At 41.9% G+C, this 25,876-nt stretch overlaps 1 protein-coding gene across 1 annotated transcript in view; it reads right to left on the bottom strand.

The window, feature by feature from the left end:
* Window positions 1–7,313: 7,313 nt before the first annotated feature.
* Window positions 7,314–25,876, bottom strand: part of cdh12a (cadherin 12a) — a gene marked incomplete at both ends in the record, with an annotated part of 93,759 nt that continues 75,196 nt past the window's right edge. Inside the window, 4 exons of the mRNA XM_080725718.1 lie at window positions 7,314–7,987; window positions 13,815–14,066; window positions 18,409–18,523; window positions 20,184–20,305. Of these exons, the coding sequence (XP_080581844.1) occupies window positions 7,314–7,987; window positions 13,815–14,066; window positions 18,409–18,523; window positions 20,184–20,305 (1,163 nt within the window). The remainder of the gene's footprint in view (window positions 7,988–13,814; window positions 14,067–18,408; window positions 18,524–20,183; window positions 20,306–25,876) is intronic.

Raw genomic sequence — 25,876 nt, 5'->3', positions numbered from 1 at the left:
CGTGTCGGGGCGGGTCGGGCACCCACACTTGCAATTTCCCAAAATTCTGTACAACTATATATATATTCTTTCAATCAACGGTTGGTGTGATTGAACTGTGACAAACCAGTGACAGTTATCATGTCGAAAAATCATCTAAAATAATTTTTCTAAATACAAAATTAGAAAAGGTTATTTGTCCAATGTCCATACAAACACTTTCAGACTATACTGATTAAACATTAGCTAGTAGCTTGAATCATGAATGACACTGTAGTGTATACTAGAGGTTCTCAAACTTCTCTGTAAATAACGCTTTCATCCACAGCACCCCTGAATTACATTGTTACTCTATAGCAATTTATAGCACCTATAAAGTAGGTGTCACGTTGTGACTTTTTGTGAGCTTGTAGATCTGCTATTTTTGGTAAGGAGGTCTGGTCTTAACAAGTATAGAGGATTTAAGTGGTTAAACTGAAGTGATATTGATACATTTCAAATGCGATCAAAGTATTCTGTTGCACCCCTGGACTTACGTCACAGCACCCTAGGCTGCTACGGCGGCACCCACTTTGAGAAACCCTGAACTAGAATGGGCAGACACCCCAAGGCAGTGCAACCAAACCCTGATCAGGTGACGAGTCACATCATCATGCACTATTCGTCTGATCAGGGCGGGCTATTTAAACGTCCCCGCCTACCTGATCATTCCTCGCTTCTCCTACTCGCTGCTGCCTCATTGCCTCACTGTCTGCTGTAGCCCCATATAGAACCTCACCCGTCGCTGCATACTGTTGTGCTCCGAGATGAGGTCCTATAAAGGTATCCCTGGGCTGGCCCGGAACGCCTCCACGTTGAGTACTTGAGTTAGAAAACACTTTTCCTGAAATTGTATCCAAAAATGGTTTCCTAAAACATGAACCAACCATGAAACAACCTCTTAAATTGTTTTGTTTTCCCCGGAAGAGCCCCGGCGTAGTCTCGCGTGGCCAGAATGTTGCCTAACGCGATTTGCAAATGCTCCCTGGCTACACGAGACTACAGTACTGGCATCTGCTGCCGGGGAGTTCCGGTTGAATGGGAAACATTACAAAACTAATGATTTAAGTGGTTGTTTCATGCCCTGGTGCATGTTTTATGTACATCCTGGGATAGGAAACCATAGTCTGGGAGCGTGGAACTAACTTTACTTTTTGGATACAATTTCGGGAAAAGTGTTTTCTAACTCAACGTGGAGGCGTTCCGGGCCAGCCCAGGGATACCTTTATAGGACCTCATCTCGGAGCAGTATGCAGCGACGGGTGAGGTTCTATATGGGGCTATCTGCTGTTACATTGTTAATTTGTTGTTTTTATTTTAGTTTCAATTAATGTATTTTCCTTTAGGTTTTATATAAAATAACTTTACATAGACTTTATAGACTCACCCACACACATTAAAGTCTGCTAGCTCCTTTCGGAACCTCTCCCGAGTCCCTCCGCTATGCAGCTCTGACAAAATTAGTGATTTAAACTCATGACATGAAGAGTGAGGAGCTGCATAGCGGAGGGAGAGGTTCTGAAAGGAGCTACGTATATGCTGGCCGCATATAAGTCTAAATGAGCCTGCCTACCAGATTATTGTTATGCAAAGCAGACAGGTAGGGGATTGAAGTGTTGACCGAGCCGTCACACAACTTGACGACGTGCATGTTGGGCGCGCGTGCGTACCCTTGATAAGTGTGGGCTCAGTGAGCACAACCGAGCCCACAGCATCTTACCCCTGTTCCATGCCTAATATACCAGTAAGACTCCCTAATCCGGAGATAAGCGACCGTCAGGTTGCAGCGTGATTTTAGGGCAAAATGTATTGTGTCAAAAAAATTGTTTGAAAAAATCGGCCAGATGGTGGCGCTATATGGGACAGAACCATGTTGATGACATGAGTGTAGACATACTGTGTACCGATTTGCGTGATTTTAGGGCAAAATCTGTAGGAGCAGTGTCCAAAAATGTGTTTGAAAAAATCGGCCTGATGGTGGCGCTGTATGGGACAGATCCATATTGATGACACATGAGTGTAGACATACTGTGTACCGATTTGCGTGATTTTAGGGCAAAAATGTCCAAAAATGTGTTTGAAAAAACCCTAACCCAATTTGCATTGGAAATCAGATTTATTGGGCTGCCAGTCTGAACAAGGCCCAAGTGTAGTTGACACAGACGTGTGCATACAACTAGTATATAATCCCTATACATAAAACATTGCTATTTGAAATGTCAAATATGATATAATCTAAAAAATATACCAAAATGTTTTTTATCTGCAATGACGTGTGTTTATCAGAAACTGTCCCAGACACAGTTGTTATTGGTCACACTATACAGCACACTGACAGTACACAGCACAGTGATCTGCAGTAGCATCAACCTCCTTCATCTCTACCAAGAAAAAGAAAAGACAGCTGAGCGGCTCACATATTATCGCTTCACTCTCAATTTAGCCCGCTTGGAAATACATTTTCCATTTTCAATTCAAACTTCAAAAGCATTTCACCTTACGCGCATCAATCTGCTCAATACTCTGCCATTCTTCTGATTTGAATGATTACACTTGCAGTTCCAATTTGGCTTCCGAATTGAGCTGAACTCGAGAGTCCATTGGCCATGCAGGTGTTGCTGCGGTGGCACGTGTTTCTGCCAAGCCGCGCTGTTATGCTTTGTCACAGGCGAGGGTCGGGGTTGATGAAGTGAAGGTCATCGCTGCTGTCTGAGGCTATCTGTTACTTCGTGGCAATCAAGAAAATCTATTTTCCATCACACCGAACGGAGAGGGGAAAGATGGATTCGATGCACATAGACAGATATTGATTTCGCAATTTCCTAGAGACCAACAAAATGGTCTCCCAACTGTTGTAATTGTTTTTATTCCCTCGGCGTGTGTCTTTTTAGAGTAATGTCCAACGCTCCGGAGGGAATCTATTTACTTTTCACTTTTCATTACCCAAAGAATACAATTTCAAGTATTGGGTAGATTCAGAGTTCGAGAAAGTGGAGGCCTGGTATCATCAGTACATTATAATAATTACAACCTTTAGCGTGTCTTAAGTACCAGTTCATATGACTTAACTTAACTCTTTTACTGCTTCGGACGTTCCCGTTCGCCCCAATTTTGACCCAAGCGCGCTGCCAATTCGGCTCATTCTTTTTACCTTGTCTGATGACTGTAAGCTGATGAGGGGTCGCGCCGCTGTGTACAGTAAAAACATCTCCCGTAACGCTGCTCTCAAAAATCCACCGCCCGTAAGCAATAATGGAGTCCCAAATCAATTCCTGGATGTTTTCTGTGGATCTGATCTAGAAAATGCATTTCTATGCTCTGAATGGATGGCAAGCGGAGCGGACCAATTCACATTAATTCTTTGCATAAGGCTGCCCTCTGCCGCCAGCTTGGCAAAAGTACACATATGAGTGTCAATTGTAAAAATAATTAGTTTAAAAATAATCAATAGATAATTTTCTATAACATCGCAAAGGTAAGCTGCTTTTTGCTGGCACCAGCCCCAATAAATAAATAATAAATCTGGCAGTAGAACTGTTAAGAAATTGAGGCGTGGTCCTTGGCCACTCAAAACAGCCAAACAGCCTCCAGGTCTTTAGTTAAGTCATAAGACCTGGTACTTAAGATATGGAAAATAGTTTGAAGCAAACTGTACAGCTGCAAAAATTACAATATTCTTGTCAGCTCCAAAAAACTGACTTTGGAATCTCTGAGTGTTCCGTGGACAAATCAAGCGTAACTGACAGGTGTCATAGGCCAGGTCTTGTACAGGTACATCCTGATGCAATAGGCATCTTCCCCTGGGCTTACGACTTATGTCTGTGCTTCTCAGTTATGTAAGCCGTTATGTCTGAAGAGCAAAGTGTGATTTGTCTTCTGCTCTCTAACAGTTTATGATTATGTCCGTAATACTGTCAGTGTAGTATACGACGTCCATTGTCCACAGAGGCAGTCATACATCATACAAGCCCTAACTTGCCTGATTTAAACGTAGTTACGCGACAATTGCTCACTCACAACACAAGCTTGTAGATCGGCTAGTTTCAACATGTGACATGGCGTGCAACTAAGTATAAATCAGGCTTTATATCCATCCTCCTGTTCTCTAGCCATCCTCCACACCCAAGTCTTCAGCCTATACCCACACAAACGCATGCACACACGTGTAGCAGTAGTGGCTCAGAGCATCACCTGATGACCAAAAGCCTAATACTGTATCTTGCCCGGACGAGGAAATATTTCCTTTTATGCAAGAGGTTATAAGCTGATGGTGTCCGTTTAGGAGACCCCGGATCCTTCCTCATCATGTAAATTGAGACCTGCTCTATGTATATTATATAACTTGAGTCTCTCCCTAAAGAGTCCTTGCCCTCTGCTGACAGTGAAAAGTTAACAGTGCAGAGGTAGAAGCATAGTGTTGTTAATCAATTACAGTACAATAACAGAAAAGTGTTATATTGTACTATACCTCTTCCATTTCCATTCATCTGTTGGCAATGGCTTTTAATACATCTAGCTCTATTTTTGCCATAGATACTTCATGAAAATAGTCATTGTGTAATTGTAATTGTGAGTAGTAATTCTCAAAATCATAATTAATTATTTGCAACATTTATAACATTCATCAGTGTCACCATTGAATCAGTCACTTGAATGACACATCAGATGACGTTCGTATTTTTTCTTAATCAGTAGAGAATGGGAATGAATGAAGATGAAAGGAGACAACTTGTGAACAATGATGAATTCTATGATGAGAGTAAGAAAGAAAACACATATCCCTAAACAAATATAACAAATATCTTATTTAAAGGGGAGTTGATAGGAGAAAAATTGCAGCTGTGCATGGTATTAAACACGAGTCACGACACACATGCATATAACCTTGTATGGGCTGTTCTGTCCGTGACTTTAGTTATCTCCATACATGGAGTTCTGTGTTCAGACGGACATTCATACATACTGTAGGGACCTACACACAAAGCCAGACGTAGGAACTGTTAGCACAGCTCAAGAAAAAACAAGAAAAGTTAAATGGAACAGTCTTTTTTGCTGATCTAATTTCCTGGTATCATAGCTGCTCAAGGAAAATATCACACTGGCAAATTGTCAAAAATGTTTCAGTAAGTTAAGAAAATCCTACTCATTTCTAGAGGGGGCAGGGGGTGGCACTGAGCACTTCAAGTACAAAATAGTTGAACTTTTGGAGAGCAATGTCACATTTTTAGACCGACATTTCCCTTCCCTTCCCTAGTTTGATCCTCATGGCTGTGTTTGACCGCTTTGAACCAGAAGCAAGTCCATGTTTAACGTTATATCAGGCCAGGCTAGCTCAGTGGTCTCGATAGAACAGCGATTCTCAAAATAGATATATGACATCAGACATCTGTTATTTTTGAACATATTTGAAAAATCTTGAATAACACAAATCTTCTCTTCTGGGGGGTCCGGTCCCTGACACAAAATATTTTCAGACAGGGGCCTGCGGCCAAATACATATACTTTTGGGGGTCCTTGGCAATAAAATAAGAGAGAACCACTGGTTTAGAAGGCATTTGTAGAATCGGCCTCAGGTCTTAATGGGTTGAGTATATGTCTATGAGTCAACGTGTGGATATTTATAACAAGCTAACATTTCTTACAGTCAACATACAATATCATGAGTGTCCTGTTCCTCCAGAAATAAAGTTAATACATAATATTGCTCCAATGCAATGCTGCCAGTGTTATCTACCCGGAAATACATATTTGGTTGTGTCATCATGATTTGGTCTATTAAAGGTCCATATTCTCTCTGTATTGCTGAACAAATGTACCTGGCCAACAATTACTTTAGGTCCTGTTTCTGATTGTAGTACACAACAATTTCATCAAAATGTTTTTCTTGAGAGCAATCAACACTAAACTGGTTGACTGACAATGGAGTGGAATTGTATGTGTTTCCAATATTGACTTGATGTGTTGGCATAAGCAGAACACAGATAAGGGATACATACATACCTGTACATTGCTGTACATTTGAACACAGCATGAGGGAGTAATTGCCTCATTGTTTCAACAATGAGGATTCAGACAGTCAGTAAGGGCAATTGATTTCTATGCCGGCTCCAGGGTCTGGCAAAAAGTATCAGTTAAGAGGACGCTTTCTCAACCTTTATGACTAATTTGATGTTTCAACATTAGGGAGAATTTGAAAGCAAACACATACACGTATAACAGGAGTGACATAACTCCATGATATGAATGATAATTGTTTGTTCTGAAACATGAACCAATACTTCTACTAAACCATTTATGCTATTATTGAATTCAAAAGCCTCCTTCAAAGTTTATAAAAACCTTTTCATACTGAGATGCCATTCAAAATGGCTTTTAACTTCTCTTTCAACTTTCCAAATGGCACCACCACCAGTATTGTGTAGCATAAAATTGAGGTCTCTATTTTGCAAAATATTCATCACTGCTTTGCTGTGCATAGTGAAGAATATGAATGCAGAAAACCTCATTACAATGGGAGATGGTGGATGACATTTAAGAAATTACTTGACATTCACAGCTGCTGTCAAGTGAATGAGGTGTAAAACAAATAATTCCCCGAAGGTGAGCACAACAAATGACAAGCGTTTTCGGCACACAAATCCATTGCTATGCCAAACAGCTTCATTTATCAGCAAGTTGATTAATTAATTCAATCAATTGATTTCGTTTCTTTATCTTGCACTGAGTCAGTGTGAAATCCGACGGCATGCATCTTCCATTCTTCGGCGGATGGGGAAGGAAGCTTTATTGAGAGTTTGAGACTCAAGGATTGGCTGACCAAAGTCAAAACAGCATTTAAACAGAACTTTATTCAAATAATGTGAATGAAAATACATGTAAACATATAGTACCTCAGGCACTTTGAGGGGCTATCAGGTTTACCTTTCATTAAATACAGTTGCTAGACTCTTCGTTTCTAGTCAGACCACAACAATGGCTGATGTACCGTACCTACAGTATAGGGAGCTCTCTAGCCAATAGTTCCTGCCAAACCTGTTCACTGTAAAAAAAAAATGTCCACACACATCTAGAGAAGGAATCTACTTTCCACACTCTGGTATACAGTAGCATTCCCGTCGATCGTTTCCGACAATCATCTTTTAAACCACTCTGGAGGAATCCTTCATTCAACGTGTCGTCTGATGCTACAAAGTGTCACTGAACTGTCCATTCTTGACACACGTGCATACGTACAGTACCTGTGTGTTCGCGCACACACACACACACACACACTATTTCTCAGCAGTCACGCCCCCTCAGCTCTCCTCTGCCTCTGTCTGAGTGGGTGGTTGTCTGTCAAGGATGCTCGCTAGAGTTTTGAACGGTGGACCCCAGTCGCCAAGGTAACTGAAATCGTCGGAGCTGCCCATTGCCCACGACTCCTCTATGGAGCTGAGTGACTCAGCCACTGACCCTTCCCCCTCATATGCGTATGTGGCCAACGAGTCGTACGGGGGGGCAGCGTAGCCCAACTGGCTCTCCTCCAGCCGCTGTTGGATGAACTCCCTGATGATGTCGGCGTCGTTTTGGCTCACAGCGCCAACAGCAGCGGCCTCAGCGCCAACTTCCAAGCTGGATGTGGTGGTGGTGGTAGTGGTGGTACCAGTGCCAGTGCCGGTGCATACCATGCCGACAGCTGTTTCACGGTGGATGTCAGGTGACCTGATTTCATCGCGGCGACCGCTGAGGTGTAAGAGGACCCCGCTGCCATAGCCGTTTTTCTCCTTTACAGCGCCGCCGTTGGCTATGTGAGTGCTTGCCTTTTGTGTCTGAGTGTTGCGCAGCGTGCCCATGTCGAAGGCATGCGTGTCCTCTTCCCCGCCGCCCTCATCGTCGTAGTGAATGACGTTGTCTCGAATGTCTTCCTTCGAGGACATGAGGGTCTCTCTCTCTTTGTGGCGCCTCTGGCCCACGTACAACACGCCCATCACTGGAAAAGAACAATGAGGCAATCTATTAATTACATGGTGTGTGCTTCCAACACAGCCGAGTTCAAGTTCACTGTGAAGAAGTAACTGTTAAAAGGACAAATATCAGCACATTGATGAATAAGCTTCCAATTTATAATTCAGCAATTCACAATGTTTGGGACACATACTGTAGACCTTCATCAGGCAGCCATTCATCCATCCATGATGCATGAATAAATATTGGGAGCTTAATTGTCAGTGTGCGGATATTTATTGTTTTTTACAATATAATTAATTACACAACATTAAGATATGCATATAACCATTCATTATTCCAACATGACCTGTTAATATAAATCAGAAATGGGTAGAGAGAAAACATTTTCATAAGCGTTTTTATTCATTTATTTATTTTTATTCCCAGAGAAGTTCCTTCGCAATAAACAAAGATTTGTTTTAGTGTTGTGTCTGTCCATGTCTGAGGCTTCAATGGAAAGGCACACGAATGGATTAGTTGGCACATAATAAGCCTGGTTTAGTGCCTTCTGTTAGTGTCATATGAATGGCACAGAGCAGCTATCTCTGCTCACAAACACACCATGAATTAGTTTATACAACACTGACTTCAGCCTATTTTATAATGCCGTGTGAGTTTCTGTTTGTTTATTGTTTTGTCTCTAGAGCGTATATAGAGCACTCCTAAGCCAATATGTCTAGAATAATGGAGACGTTTTGGCACAAAGATATGAAATCTCTTTTTGTTGTGTAGCACACAGTGACATGATGAACGGAAAAGAAATCAAGGTGGGGTTGTGAGGAAGGCCATCAGTGTGATACTGATACAAAGCCACAACTGAATGTACAAAGACAGCCATGAGTGATACCATGAACCAATATGTTGAACTATGAGGTATATGTCATACAGTCTGTCACCAGAACAAGCCGGAAAGCAGGAAAGATGTCACTGAAAATTAAATCTTTAAGCTCATGTGACCGACTATAGATTAGCCTTAATTGGTCTAGGGTGCTTACGTGAGTGCAAGCATTCTTATTCGTCACTCTAAGCTACTGTGTAAACATGCAAACCCTTTAAAAAAACACACTTTGTGGGGGACAGTGCTAAGGGTGAAAAGGTGGAGTTCTCAATTTGCAAGACTCAACGATGAGTTGAGAGGGGATTCTGAGCTTCTGGGCTCTTCCCTGATCGATAATAGATATTAAGGACTTATTCTCAGCCAAGAGAATAAGATAACTCAGATGACAAGAGATAGCTTAAGATTACAATCAATAGCTAGTAAACCTTGGACAATCAACGATCAGAGTTATGCTGCGCTTGGAAGAGCTTTATAGTATTGAGTTGGGGAGAAATTACGTAAGATTAACAGCGGGCAAGAGCCGGCGACTCTGGGTGGTGTCGTCCAAAAGATCAGCTATTTTCATGTTTTTGGGTGACATCGCCTCATCGCCTGCTATCGCCAGTAGTTGCCGGGTCCCATTGACAAATAGCGCTCTTCCTGAAAATACGTCTGTTTACCGCTGTTAAGCCCTTTGTACACAGGACAGTTGCATTTTTTTTCGTTTGCTGCATGAATAAAACGCATTGGATTTGGTGTGCAATACTGTGCGGAATCGGTGCTGCGGATCCCAAAAGGAGTCATAAAAGGAGTGATGAGTTTTTTACCGCATGCGACAAGACGCACGAATCGAACTGGGTTCGATCGAGGAAAAAACGCACGGCCGCAGCCACTCGTCGCACGGCTAATTCGGATCCGGTGTGCATGAGGTCGTAGTGAATCATTGTTTTCTTTAAAAAAAATGAATTGTCCGTTTTATCCGTGCGGATAAACGCGCCTGTGTACAAAGGGCTTAAAAGTGCACCGTAAGGGTGGATATACACTGTGAGTGAATTGTTGTACATTGTCAAATGAATACTCAGGATCTAACAGAGCATTTATGTAGGAGACAAAAACTGTTACACAATCAACAAGCGTGTATGTCTGACATTGTGAGAAAATGGAAGCTGTCAGTCAGGAACATTTCTAGTGCAAAAACAAAACAAAAAAAAACCTCTTGATAATACTACAGAATGGATACTCAATGGCTGAGGACTGCCTTCAACACACAGGCACATATAAGCATGCACGCACACACAAACATGCATGCACACAAACACGCGCCATTAGAAAATCAATCAAGAGATCTACAAGTGCAGCTCATTGTACAAGAGTACGAACAAACGAGCAATGTACCCTGGGGGTGTTATGAGCTCTGGAAACTCAAACAAGGTCATAGTGCAGAGTTGGCTAGGTTAATGGGAGAGGTTGGTGTACTGTAGGCTACTCGGGTAATATGTTTCAGTATGTTCAGGTCCTGTAATGGAGGCAGAGTGAGAGGGAGGGAAGAAGAGGAAGAGAGAGACCATTGGGAAAGGGGGGGGGGGGCTCAGGGTTGTGAAGGGGAGAGAGAGGGAGAGGGAGAGAGAGAGAGAGAGAGAGAGAGAGAGAGAGAGAGAGAGCCTATTGCACGTAACAACCTGGCTAATTCTAGGTACCGCACAAACACATACGGACATGCCTGGTGCCACAGTACTGTTGCGACGTACAGCTCATATAGAATATGGGCTCCATATTATTAAATTCAGTGCTGTTGTTAAGCAACATTTTCTGTCAGACCTGAGCCCAGAATGGGAGAATGAGAGAGAGAGGGAAAGAGAGAAAGAGGGAGAAGGAGAATTGAGAGAGGGCGGGTTGGAGAGGCAGAGAGAGAGAGAGAGAGAACCGATTTCACCCATGCAATAATGTGGCCATAATGTGGAATCCCAAATCGTCCATTTCCCTGGCCACATCAGCATGTTTTGCCCGGGGGATCCCAAGGGTTTCCCCAGGGCCAGCAGGGACAGGAGACATAATTCCCCCTGGTCCTCGGTCTGACCCATAGCCTCTTCCCACCTGGCCATACCTGGACAACCAGGAGGCATCCTTATTATGCCTGAACAACCTCAACGCACTCCTTTATATGCAGAGGAGCAGCTGCTCTACTCTGTGTTTGTCACGGATGACTGAGCTCCTCACCCTATCCCTAAGGGAGATGCCAGCAATAATAATGTATTATGTATATGTTTAATATGTATATCTTGCATAGATAGACAGCCGGTGGCGTCATAATCTCCCGCAAAAAGGCACGCGGTTACCGGTCGAACAGCCGGTCCGTGCGCCGGCCGCCGGTCCTATTGCCGAGGACGCAGCGTGACTGCCGGTCGAACTGCCGGTCGCGCGGCAGGCCTGCAGCGGCAGTTCTGCGGCAGGTGCCGTTGCTGGAGAATGCATTCGTTCCTTCTGGAACTCTCGACCATTACTAACCCTATCTCTAAACCTAACCGCACGCGTAGCCACATATTCAGAGTAATGAGACGTCAGACTTTCATAATTCTCTGCTCGACTTGCATGGTCCCCGAGTAGGTCAGTGCCCTTCAGGCAGTAGTAATGATGGAAAGTTTGCATACCATATATCAAGGAATAGGAGAGAGAGAGAGAGAGAGAGAGAGAGAGAGAGAGAGAGAGAGAGAGAGAGAGAGAGAGAGAGAGAGAGGAGGAAGAAGAGAGAGGCAGGCCATTAGCCCATCCTCCACTCATGTTTTTCATGTGGTCATCCCCTTTCAGTCATATTCTCTCTATTTTCCATTCAGAAGACTCTGATAAAGGAACGAGAGCCTTGGGGAGACTCTGATTATCTTCCGACTGACATGCTATCTGTCTCACACACACACACACACACACACACACACACACACACACACACACACACACACACACACACACACACACACACACACACACACACACACACACACACACACACACACACACAGATGCTCACTCATGCTTTGCACGTATATGTTCACCAACATTAGGATATAATACATGTTGACTCTTTTGTAATGATTCAGTGTTGAGGGCAGGACATTGCCTTCACAACTGCTTCGTCTCTTTCAGAAGACAAGACACACGCACGCACGCACACACTCTCTCTCTCTCTCACACACACACAAACGCATGCACGGACGCACGCACGCGCGCACGCACACTCTCTCTCTTTCTCTCTCACGCACGCACGCACGCACGCACACACACACACACACACACATCCCTTTGAGAGATTGTTTTATTGCAGACAGGCTACATGCGTTAGATTGTTATGCAACATGAAAAGCTAAATAAATGAAGTGCTATGGTTTGAAAGATGTGGAGGAAATCATGATGAATATGTAAAGAATTGGCCTTGTCATGAAGGTGATGTGGAGTCTCAACCTCTGTTTCTCTGATTGCACAGAGATTCCTATCCAGAATAATTAGAAGGTAGAACTTACAAGTAGGTCATTAGCACCCTCTAGTGTTACATCAGATTAAAAATATGTATTTGTGAAAAGAGGTAAAGGACAGTTTAATCTTGGGTGAAAGACAGTTTTACGTAAGTCACATATTGTACAACTCTGGGATGGTCAGTCAAAGTAGCCTGCCTACACAATGTCCTATTTCACAACTTTTCAAATGTACAGTATGCAAATCTTTTGAAAATAGATGGCTGTGGTAACTGTATGTTTTGTAATAATAATGAAAATCTACAAAGTAACTATTAAGTTTTAAAATAATTGTAGTGGAGTAAAAGTACAGCATTTGCCTTTGAGACGTATAGTGGAGTAAAAGTAATGAAAATTGGAACTACTCCGGTAAAGTAAAAAAAAAAAAAAACCCTAATAAAAACAAAAAATTGTACTGTACTTACAGTACATGTACTTAGTATACTTTACACCAGTGGTTTTCAACCAGTGGTCCGGGGACCACCAGTGCTCCTTGAGGGGGTCCACTTGGTCCCCAGCAAAATGGAGAGTTGGTAACCTAATGGACCCATAATTATAGTCCATTTGGTTTCATTTTACGCTCTCAGGAGTAAAATGATTGTTTAACATCTGCATCACTTCATTTACATGAAGTCTAAACAATCAGAGAATGTAGAAGAATCGTTAGTTTGGTCAACGTTTGCCTGTTTATCTCTCCTACGTTGCCAACATCAACACAGCATGGAATTGTGGACAAAAATCCTATCCAACGAGAACAAAATATTCTACGTTTTGGGTCTGAGAGGCAAATGCAGAATAAATGCTGGACCTTGATGTGAAGAGGGCTGAAAACCACTGCTAGTACAGAATAGTAACACACAGGGTTCACACATGGTTCCCACACATTTTTACCAATTAATTTCCAAAACCTTTCCAAAACTTTCCCGGAATATTTAACCCAATTTCCAGGACTATATAACAATAATTCCGCTCAATAACAGGTCGCTTACTCCTATGAGCAATGCCCAAAGACAGGTAGTGTATGCCAGTGGTTCTCAACCTTTTCAGGCCGTGACCCCCGAAATAATCATGTTTTAACTGGGGACCCTGGCACTAAGAGTTGAGGAATTATGTACACGAACACGGTTCTATTGTGAAAATAGCAGATCTACATGCTCACAACGCCTCGCAATGCGAGGCGTTGTGAGCATGTAGAGCATGTAGAGCATGTAGAGCATGTAGAGCATGTAGATCTGCTATTTTCACAATTTCTGCCTCTAATATTTGACAATTTGGCCTATGTTTAATTTGTCATTTCAGAGGTATTAACAAAACCAATAACCAAATACAATGCATAGCTATTTTTTTCCAGGACCTTCCAGGACCCTTGATAAATTCCAAAACTTTTTCCAGTACTGGAAAAATATTTTTCTAATTTCAAAATATTTCCAGGAATTTCATGACCGTGGGAACCCTGAGAATATAGTAACACACCCTCAGAATAGTCTTACCCATCAGGATGAGCATGCAGAGCAGTATGGCCATCACTGCTCCGGTGCTGAGGCCCACGGGCAGGAAGATGGCCTCTGCAGAGCAGGACAGCAGGCTGCCGTCGGCCTGGCAGGCACACACGCGGATGGAGAGGGTCCCCGTGCTGCTCTGGGCCGGGTAGCCGCTGTCCTCCACCACCACGGGCAGCGTGTAGACGTCCTGCAGCCGCCGCTGGAAGCCCAGCCGCCGAGTCACGATGCCTGCCGTGTTATCTAGGGAATAATATACCCATAGAGTTATATATTGTCGTTGTCGGGTGGAAACCTTGTACGTCCAAAACCATTCGTTTTGTATTTATCATCTAAAGAATGTATTAAACTAGTGAAAACAGCCGATCTACAAGCACACAACGCCTCGCGTTGCGAGGCGTTGTGTGCTTGTAGATCGGTTGTGCAACAGCCTTTGTATGGTAAAGCAGTCACGAACGTCACTCGACGTCCATTGAACCCTATTGTAGACCCCAATGGCACGCTCTTATGCTCGTGCATGTACCGTTGTTTCCTGTTGAGATTGGCACATTTCACCCACGTTTTTTCATCTCACTCACGTCACTTTGTCTGCTGACCTCACTCAGCAACAAGATAAACAGAAAATAAAAAAAATTTAAAAAACGAATTAAAATAAAACAATTCACAGGAGGCAAGCAGTGATCACCCCATGATGTGCACTGCGATGTAGTTTCAAATGCACTACATTGCAGGCGCTTTTTGAGAGTGAAAAAATAAGAAGACACGTGTGACGTGTGATCTAGGCAGCTTGCCCCAGGAAATGTGCCGGCTGCTTCAACTTTCTACCGTGGTTCTGGGGGCTTGAACACACATAGTGCATATCATTTGTTGTCAGGTGGAAACCTTGTTGTATGTCCAAAACCTTCCTTTTTTGTTATTATTTTATGATGAAGCAGGGCTTTACTTTATGAAAAATACAAATTTTAAACTTGGAGATGTGAGGTTTCTGCTGGACAGTGACACTATACTGTAGAGCCAAATTAGATCAATAAGGTGATACTTCTTTGAAGTATTGTTATGGATCCCATATCAGTTCCAGGCAAACCCTGCTGTGATTGGCCAGAAGTCGCTTTGATTTACAGTTCTCGTTTTTGCAACTATGCCGAACCTTAATCCTAACCCTAAGCTCAGTAAAACTGTGCCTAAACCTAAACCTAACCCCAACCCCAGTAGGACTATGCCTAAACCTAACTCTAACCATAACCTCAGTAAAACTATGCCTAAACCGCAACCTTAACCCTAACCCTAACCTCAGTAAACACTTACAGTATGCAGTGCTTTAAAACACTATGTGATACTACAGTATAGAAACCATGCAGCTGTATACATTACATGTATCTGTGCTGCTTTGTGACGTCAACACATTGCTGCATTCAAAGAAGCGTGATTATGAATTCCTAGCCTGGGTGCCAGCCTGCTCGCTCCGTTCTGCGATTTGTTTTGTGACGTTGGTGACGACGTTGCTGATTGGATGTTGTTCCAACGAATTAGAGTAGAGTTAGGATAGCTACGTCATCAGCCAGCCAATACACACTGGTGTATTTGTCCTGCCCCGCACCACAGACCAATTGGAAGTCACGGTTGGATTTCACCCGCGCTCTATGTCCCACCTCCCCTTGGAGAGTCAAAGCTTTTCAGACTGTGATGCGGAGAGACAAAACAAATCGCAGAATGGAGCGAGCAGGCAGGCACCCAGGCTAATGAATTCCACCAACGTTATAGGATACCCGCCTCACCTGTGTCTTGATTGGCTCCCTGGCAGGCATAGTGTTAAAAAGTGGCTAATAATAGACCTCCTTAATCTTTGACCCCCAAATTGCATTTTATGCCAGATATTGAGTTATATGTGATGGGATTGGATGTGACTAGTGACATACATGCATACACTTCATTACAATAGATTCACATCATCTCAATCCTTTTGCAACTAAAAAGGTGTCACCATAGACAGGACAGAATGTTCTACCTACATCAGTGCTGAAAGTCTACCAACAATAAAGCAAATTTCCCGCATTCCCTTCCCCATTTCCGTTTCGCTTTTGCAGTTTTGTAAAAGTCCCACTGTAAAATCAAATTATTCAAAACCTACCTAGCTTGCTGCTTAGCAGAAATGGAAGTTCAGAAATATATTCTAGAGCTATTTTAAAGTATATTTTTGTGAAGGGGAAATGGCAAACAGGTGACAGCTGAGCCTCCGGTGCAGAACCTTTATGAGGTGGAATCACAGAGTCTCTTTAGCATTCCAAGATTGTGGATGAGTTGTCAGGCTTGAGAGACTAGTCAGACAGCCGCTGTGAGGTGTGTGTTTGTAGTATGAATGTGTTTGTATACTGTATGTGTGAGTGGGCTGCACATGTGCCTGCCTCTGTGTGTGTGTGTGTGTGTGTGTGTGTGTGTGTGTGTGTGTGTGTGTGTGTGTGTGTGTGTGTGTGTGTGTGTGTGTGTGTGCGTGCGTGCGTGCGTGCGTGCGTGCGTGCGTCGTGCACTGATTCACTCTCCCTCGGTTATGTAAGCAAACAGAGACCTAGACTGACAGGGTTGAGGCCATTAACCTTGTTCTTGCCTTACACGCACGCACGCACGCACGCACGCGCACACACATACACACACACGAAAACAAGAACACAAGTTCTTGGTGGCTTGCGAGGCCATCTGTCCTACCCTATCACTCCTGAACCTGAAGGTGTAGGTACAGCAATACAACAAGCCAGGCTTGTTAGAGGGTGAGAACTCAGGGCTGCAACAGAAAATGTCAATGTTGTCTTTGTTAGTGGAGATTACATCCAGACAACCTTCTAACAGAAAATGGGAGAAATTGCCTTCAGCAGACACGGGAATCGGCAGCAGGATAGGAATCGTAATAGTGAGAAAGTCGGAAAAAGGAGAAAGAATCCAAGGCACTCTTTGAGCAAGAAAGTTAAAAAGCCTTTGGCTATTTTCATTTTAGAAATATAAAAAAAACAATGTCATGTTGTCAAGCGAGGGAGTGCACCCCCGCTAAGCAGCACAACAGCCTCCTTCCGGGAGTCATTGACATGGCTGACATTGTGGATTGTAATGTCATGTATGGTATATTGCTGGTCAACATTGTGGGCAAAACTGCCCACTGCCTAAAAAATATGCATTGCTTTGAGTTGATTGTCCTTCTTATAACATGGCAACATTGTGAGAATACAAATTTAAGTAGTGTGGGGCAATACAAACTTTCTGTTGGCACTATCGTCATCAACCTTAATTGGAATAAACGTTACCTTGCTACTCCAGCAAGTGGGAGAAGCCACAGTAACGACAGTCAGCTGTCAATATCACATCTTTTTCAAACACATATACAAACGTATATCAACACATACGTTTCATGTTCCCAATAGGTTAGAAGTTATATTGAAATCCATGTTTGTTTGTTTTTTAAGGATAGGTTACAGTATATATAGACAAATGCAGCAGAGCAAAGTGCATCAAACAGTCAAGGGGTTGCACAAGGCACTGCAGCACTAGGGGGGCTTGTGTGTCATGCTCACCTTAACTTTAATCCTGACCCCAGTTTACGGTCTCTAGTGTTGCAGGTCAATGCACACTGCACAGTAATTACAGTTTGCTTGTTGCTGTACAAACTTTGTAGTGTCTGGGGTCTTCGGGTTGGGGAAGATACAAATAGACAAGTCACTGCTCACTCCTAGCGTATGTGTTATCATTGTGACTGGATCAGCTAGACCAGTGGTTCTCAATCTTGATTGACTTCAATACCCCATTTCCTTGATTGATGAATCCAAGAACTGTACCCATTACTTGACAACAATATTTTCCACTACAGCACTCCTACTTCTGTCGAGAGTATAGACAGACTTGTCATCTACATGTCTACATGTGTTTTGTATGCAAAAAATGAGATCCAATCCTAGTGCAGAGTGCAGACAATATTATGCTTATTACAATAACACTTTTAAATACCAAGTGTAAATGAAAACTGTGTGATATTTTGATGCTTAATTGTCTCTCTCCTTTGCATCTCACATTTCCCCCTTTAGACATACTGTAATGTAAAATGTGTTTTGACATAATTTGTTGCTAATTAAATTTATCAATAGTGTGTTTTCTTGTAATTTTTCTTCTTCTTTCTTTTAGGTTAGAATTGGTTGAATTCTATTAGGTGTGTGGAGTGCATGTTAATACGAATTGAATATAAAGATGAACTAACCCTGGAATGAGGGAAAGGAAGGGATTAGAAACAAACACATTGTTAGACAGGTTGATAGAAGGATTGTCATCATACAGTGTGCATTATTAACTAATGGCATCAAATCAAAGTTGTATATCAGTCTTATTTAGTATTTCTTTGTTATCAAAGTTAACTTCTGCTTCAGCAATGATCTTTTCTCCTATCCCTTCCCTTTCTTTATTCTTTACTCTTTAACCTTCAGCCTTTTCTCTCATTACATTTCTTCCTTATCATCCTTATCACCACTCTATCTCGGTGCTGGTCTCATTCTCTGCCCTCTTTTCCCCTGCAATGTCACCTTGGCTTGAAGTCGTTCCTTGCTCAACTTACTTCCAAAGTCTCGTATGGTGAAGTTGCGGTTACGGAGCTCCTTTGGAGACTTGAAGAAGAAGCGCTGGCCAGCGGGAGGCACATCTTTGTCCACAGCACTCACTGTCTGGATCACCTGACCATAGAGGAGGAATTGTCGGTTAACCACATGAACCTATACCCATGCAGCATCTTGATTCTGGGCAGTGGTGGAACAGGTACAGTACTCACATTTTTCACTTGTTGGGAGTGTGTAGATTGGCTATATGTTTTGGCGGAGATAGGTGTCGATCAAAAAAGGAATGCACCAAGTACAGTGCAACTCGGGTCTGTTGTAGTTATAGAGGGCCTAAGTGGTTAAAATAGTGCCAGCTAAAGCCCTCTTAGCTCTAGAATGTGTCTTAAAGACAATCGTGCCTTGATCCCCCCCACACCCACCTGCTCATTAAGTATGCCTGGTTGTCTGGTGGGTGGTGACCCAGCTGAAGTTAGCCACACCCACAGTGTTGTTGTGTGGTAAAAAAGGGGAGGGTAAGATATTATGATGTAATTATATCAGTGTATTTCAGTTGGGCCTTTTGACTCAGAGGCTTTCAGCTTTCAGAAAGTAACCAACATTACACAGGGAAGACATATTTGCATATTATAACCACACCTGGGGGTCTGTTAGAGTAATGTTAACTCAGACAAATAGACACATTCAAAAAAGAACAAAAGTAAAGTACAAAACTATAGCACCACCTCTTTAAAATCCCACCAATGTCACAGAAATATAAATGTACACAATGAAGAAAGGCTTTTAATGCAGAAAACACCATTTCCGTGGAGTGAATGAATTAATAACATAAATGATGTGGAGGCGTCGTACGGCAGGCACAGGGAGAAAGTACTCAACAACCACGGTAAAGACTGTGATTTAATTCCTCTGCGGTACTGTACTTCCTTTTTGTTGTTGGTTGAATGCATCCAAATAACAATATCAAATGTTATTTTGGATGCCAGCGTCATGTTAATGCAGCATTCATGTCAAATGTAGGCAGACATTAACGTGTCTCATATCTAGATTGTACGGCAATATATTGGCAGAATGCATTTACATGTGGCATTAACATGCGTCTCCTCTCCTGATTGTGTCATGGGGTATTATTACGTTAGATAACATTAACACCTGCCATTTGCATGAAATTGTCGTACTGTACATTATGTGGATAGGGGATTGCACTGAACCTTATCATTATAATTTTTTTATAACTTTGTTATTGTTATTATGGCCAAAGATGCCTCAGAAGGAGGCAGTACTGTCAGCTTACCTTGATGTTAAAGAAAATAAATGCAAATGTTGTAAATGATGTATAATATATACATCGTTGTTTTGCCTTTGTAACCTGACATTAAAATATTTTAGAACACATACTCGATAATACAGTATGTAAATGCAAAACATCTAAATAATATCTGGATATAATTCAGATGCAGGATGCATGCTAATGGTAGGAATGAAGGGGGCCTTTACAAGCATTCATGTCATGCATGTGTTATCAAAGACAGGCAGATACAAATAAAGACAGACAGACAGACAGACAGACAGACAGACAGACAGACAGACAGACAGACAGACAGACAGACAGACAGACAGACAGACAGACAGACAGACAGATACAGTAGAAGCATAAAGACCAACATCAAAGACAGATGCAGTCATAGATAGACAGACAAGACATGCAGGTGGACAGTGGGACACCGGGACAGAGATACTGAGACGGAGACAGACGGCCAGACATAAAAGTCATCTTTACCTGTCCTACTTTGGCATTCTCACAGACAAAGATGTCAAAAGGGACCGCCAGCTCGGGGGGGAACTCGTTGACATCCAACACATTGACTGTCACAGCCACCGTGCTGGAGAGCAGCGGGTTGCCTGCAAAAGTTCCACATACAGTAACGTCACACTCAGACGATCACAGTGATTTTAGCCAGCAGTTAGTAATGCCCTGTTAGTCGAGACACGGACAGTCCAGCAATGGCGACAACCAGGCAGGGACGTGCAGAGGAGGTGGTTCCAGGGGGTCCCCAGCTAAATGATTGGTTATTGGAAAATAGCAGATCTATAAGGTCACGAAATGCATTGCGATGCAAGAAGTTGTATTTTCAAACATTGTCAGAAAGCCTGGACTAGGGGGTGCCCGCTGGCCTGGTGGTCAAGGCGTGTACCGTATACTAGGCTATGATGCCTGCTGGCGTCGCCGGTTCGATTCCCGATCCGGACGACCTTTGCCGCATGTCATTCCCCATCTCTCTCCCCATTTCCTGTCAGTCCACTGTCCTGTCAAATAAAGGCATAAAAGCCCAAAAACAAATCTAAAAAAAAAAAAAAAGAAAGCCTGGAATACATTTAAAATATTTTAAAAATTCAAATCTTTTTTGGTGGGGGTCCTTGACATGAAAAAGTTTGAGAATCATCATTGTGCTGAAGGCGGGAGCTGTCCATGGTGCTGAAGTAGAGGGAAAGGTAGGAGAGAGCGAGAGAGAGCTGTCACTGGTTCTGCTGAAGTGCAAAGATAACTGTCCGTAGTTCTGAAGTAGATGGCAAAGGAGAGAAAGAGAGCTGGCCATGGTTCTGAAGTAGAGAGAGAGTAAGAGAAAGAGAGAGGGGCCCCCACTTGACTAAGCAGATTTGAATGAACAGTATAATATTCATTTAGTTTTTTGTCACATACCTATCAGTCTCAATTTAAGATGGATATGTTCGTTGCAAGACACCACGCTCAAAGTATAAGCAAGCTTTATTGGAGATGCAGCGTACGGCATGGATTTATACACGGGACAATTCTTTCAACATATAATGCTGCATTCAAGTTCAGGAAAGTAAGGAAAAGGCAATTCTCTTGAATGTTACCTTCAGGTACGATATGGAGAGGGAGCATTTGCCTTTCTTTCACCATAAATGCTGCATTCATGTTCTGGAGAGAGGGTACTTTGTACAGACGGTTACAGTAAAAGGGCAGGGGCTCAAGCCTGTGTGTGCAACGTGCCACATAGAAGCTATTGACACGTGATTCACGTTTGGCTTGGCCGTGGCAGGTTGAAAAAACTCAATTCAATGCAAGTTGCAGCACTACAGTATGTGCTTCATGCATGTCAATGCCCTTATTTTTTCTCTTTTGTTTTTCCTTTGTAGAGGTGGACATGCAGTTGTCTAAGGAATATCGCGTCCAGAATAGATCATGATATGTCTTCGTCAATATACACGTGTGCGCATTGGATAGGAAAGTTACCTTGAACACAAAAATCAACATAATGACGAGGGAGAGGAAAGCAGGAGAAAGAGCCTCTTTCTTGTTCTTGTTATAAGGATGTTCATTGCTGCTCATATGGCAGTATGGATGGTTATGAAAGAAACTATTAATGAGTTAAATTATAGCTGTTCATGTTTTCATCCAACTGAGCAGTATGGTCTCTATGTTGAGGTTTTATCTATACCAGAGGTCTTCAACAGGGGGTCTGCGACCCCTAGGGAGTCCGCGGGGATACTGCAGGGGGTCCCCGAAATTGTAAAAAAAAGGAGGAGGGGAAAAAAAGTATATATAATTTTTATTTAAAAAAATAAAGAAAAAAATTATAATTTGTCTTTAAAGATAACAAAAATAAACATGATTAAGTCTCTTTTGAATAGCTTACATGATTATTGTGCAATTGACAGATTGTTAGTGATAGATTGATAGTATTGACATTGGTCCTCAGGTAATGGCAGTGGTATGGCCACTTGTACATTAAAAATTAAAAATAAATAAAAGCATACATATATTAATCTATTGTTTCAATAGCTTAGTATTGAATGCACAATAACATGGTATGTTTATGCACATGAAACACAATTTTATACATGAATATACAATATATGTTGTAGCCCCACCCCCACCTTACGAGATAGGGGGTCCCTGCTCCATCTCCCCATCAGTTTTGGTGTCCCTGGCCTGAAAATATTGAAGACCCCTGAACTATACTTTATGTTGGATTCTAAGGACTTAACCCTATAATTATTTAATGTATGTCTCATTACAAACCATTACAGAGTACAAACTATTCATCTGCCAAATATAGAGAAATCATAGCTTAACATTCTTAAACTGAAAAGAACCTGAGACCTGAAAAGAACTTAAACGGTATGATTAATCCATTGTCGACAAAGTGTTATACTGAACCATTTGCTGTAATTCATAGCAAATGGAACAAAACATCATGACTTGGATTGTTTTGAACAAAGTGCAACAGTGACCCCTGCTGTTTCAGCAAGTCACAGCAGTCAATTCAACCAGATGTTGACCTACATACACAGTTCTTGTGTGGCATTACTGGCATATTATTATGTTAAAGCAGGGGTCTTCAACAGGGGATCCGGGGTCCTCAGAGTTACTTCAGGGGGTCCTCAAAATCATTTTAATATTAACCACCTTGAACCCTAACGTCCATATTCTGAGAACTTTAGCCAAAAATAGCAGATTTACAAGCTTCACAACGCCCGTTGTGAGCTTTCTGCTATTTTTGGCAAAGAGGTTTAGTGTGTGTGTGTGTGTGTGTGCGTGCGTGCGTGCGTGCGTGCGTGCGTGCGTGCGTGTGTGTGTGAGCACAATAAGTACAGAGTGAAAGGTCAAGATTATTACGCCTAAGTAATGACGGTTCAAGTGGTTAAATATCTAAAAACACAAATTGATTACACTGATGATTGTGCTCAAAACAATGAAACTATATGGAATCTACGAAAAAGTTATGTGGGTCCCTGCCTCATCTCTCTCTCAACTAAGGGGTCCTTGGCCTTAAAACATTGAAGACCCCTGTGTTAAAGCATTAAACAAAGTAATGGTACACACCAGACATTCCGTTGACCACCCTCATATGCTGTCCCACTTGGAAGAATGCCATTATATTACATTTACATTTTCTACGTGAGATATTTAGAGTGAGCAAAGAATATGCTCCTGTGATTATCAGGATCAAATTCAGAGCCACAGCACCTGTAAATGAGCACCCCACATTTTGCTGTGTAGAGGAAGCTTATAATAAGGTCACAGAAAATCGGAACTAGCTGAGAGGGACACGTGGGATTTACTGGTTTGCAGTGTTTCAGAAGTCATCATGGCTAGACAGTATTTCACCTTAAATCTAAGTCATAATCTGCTCATTCCACTAGATGGCGCTAACTGCTAACAATATGACAGCATGAGCTGTATTAGGCTTTAGCCTGCAGTCTGCATTTGGTAGATTGTCTATTCCAATGTGTTGGTTTACTAGATATTTTTATTGAGAGTGGTGAAACCTAGGGGATCTCCTACGAGGGGTAATGAGACTATGCATTCAGAATCATTGTGACAGACAATTAACTGCATTGTATTATGTAGGGCTTATATAGGGTAGCTGATCTACAAGCTCACAACACGTTGCAGCTGTACGCAATGTGAGCTTGAAGGTCTGCTATTAGCTTTTTTTATGTTTGGCAACATTTTTGAAACAATGTTGCGTATAATGACATGTTCAAAATTAGGGACACCAATCATTAACCAGTATTCAAATGTTTTCTTTACTTTGTTTTACCAAAGCCACACCCTGCTTACACTTGATGCAAATACAATCACAAAAGTCACAATCTGATCCAAAAGAACATTTGCAAACTACTACTACTAAGTATGGTCCTCTTCATTGCTATCAGGCAGGTATTAGGGCAGCACTTGACCCAACATCATCAGACTGAAGCCTGAGTGATATTTGAAAATAGTGATAATGTTATGTTGAAAATAGCCACTCTACAAGTTCACAACGTGTTGCAACGGGACACATTATGAGCATTGTACTGTTTTCAGTACGCACAAACAGACTTCTTTTACCGTTTTTTCAGCAGTAGTATCCTGCATTGAGCAGTGCTAGTAGGGGTTCAGTGCCTTGCTCAATGGAACTTACACTATTTATCCTGACGGCACCTTCCGGTCAAAAGCATGCTCTTCAAAACGGCATCAGTTTGTACCCCCAAGCATGATGCTAATGAACAGTGCTCTCTTGCACATCCAATGAAGTTCTTCTACTTCATTGTGCTGTTGCATAAGGGTGGACTGATTCTAACATTGAACTAAAATGAAGCCACCATTACGCTCACCACGCTAACATTTTGCATCCCTCGTTAGTATCTTTTCCAGTTTGTAGCCCCAAGCCATGAGACTAATGAATAGTGCTCTCTTGCACATTCAATGAACTTCAGTGTACAGTTGCATGAGGGCAGCGGGGGAAAGTAACTATGAGTACAGTTTTGAGGTATTTTTTACTTTACTGGAATATTTCCAATTTTCAATACCTAATACAATTATTTGAAAACTTTAGTTACAAGTTACTTTGTAGATTTTAATTATTATTTAGGGATGCCCCGATCACGTTTTTTTTGCTCCCGATCCGATACCGATCAAATATTATTGCTTCCGATTCGATCCCGATCTTTCCCGATCCGATCTTTTGGCAAGGCATTAAGAAAAAAAACAATCTATTCATTCTATCACTTAGTGCAGCACTGAATCAACAAATTAAAAACAAAGCTTATGAGTAGTGTATAGTGATATAGCAGTGTTTCTCAAGCATTGTGCAGCGGACCTTTGGTGTGGCCTTTGAAATTTGGCAGTGAAGTCACGATTTAAGGACTTTTAAAACCTGTTTAATACCTCAAAGAATAAAATAAAATAGACCATTACAGCATCAAAAATAATCAACAAACTATATAAAAACTGGTAAAACATTGGCCATTTTTAAAGTTGAAACAAAATAAGTTAAGAACCAATTAACCAGTCTGCTTGAAAAGTATGCATCTGTAGCAGCTAGTTGACAGTGCAGAGAGACATAATTGCCTTCCTTTGATCCATTACAAGGGGCCATTACTACTTATTGGCATCAGCTGCCAGCTGGACACAGAGTCTGACACAATCCCCTCCCCTCTGCAGGGCTCTGTGTCTGTCTCATTTCTCCAAAAGCCCTTGAATATGATTGAAAATGATTAAGGATTACTGTGATTATGGTAAGCTTACGTTTCATATCGCATTCACCTTACCTGTAACTTTCACTACTCCCAGAAAATATTTTTTTGAAAAAAAATATTTTTTTCCCGATCTCCGATCTTATAAAAATGACCATATCGGCGGCCGATCCGATCACGTGATCGGGATCGGGCAACACTAATTATTACAAATATACAGTATTATTAACCACTTCAGCCGTACAGTACATATTTGAAAATAGCTGATCTACAAGCTCACAAAATATTTATATTGAACTAGCTGGGACATTAATTCTGCATGATGAACACTTTTACTTTTGGTACTTTGAGTATATTTCCAAGCCAATACTTTTGTAAAATTGTTGAATACTGGACTTATAACTGAGTATTTCTACATCGAGTTATTGACACTTTTACTTAAAATAAACAGAAACAAACAAAGAAACAATGAAAAAGTAAAGG

Source organism: Nannobrachium achirus (assembly GCF_963921795.1).
Source record: "Nannobrachium achirus genome assembly, chromosome: 5".
Lineage (NCBI taxonomy): Eukaryota > Metazoa > Chordata > Actinopteri > Myctophiformes > Myctophidae > Nannobrachium > Nannobrachium achirus.
The sequence above is the reverse complement of the archived record's forward strand: the minus strand, read 5'-3'. Positions and strand labels throughout refer to the sequence as shown.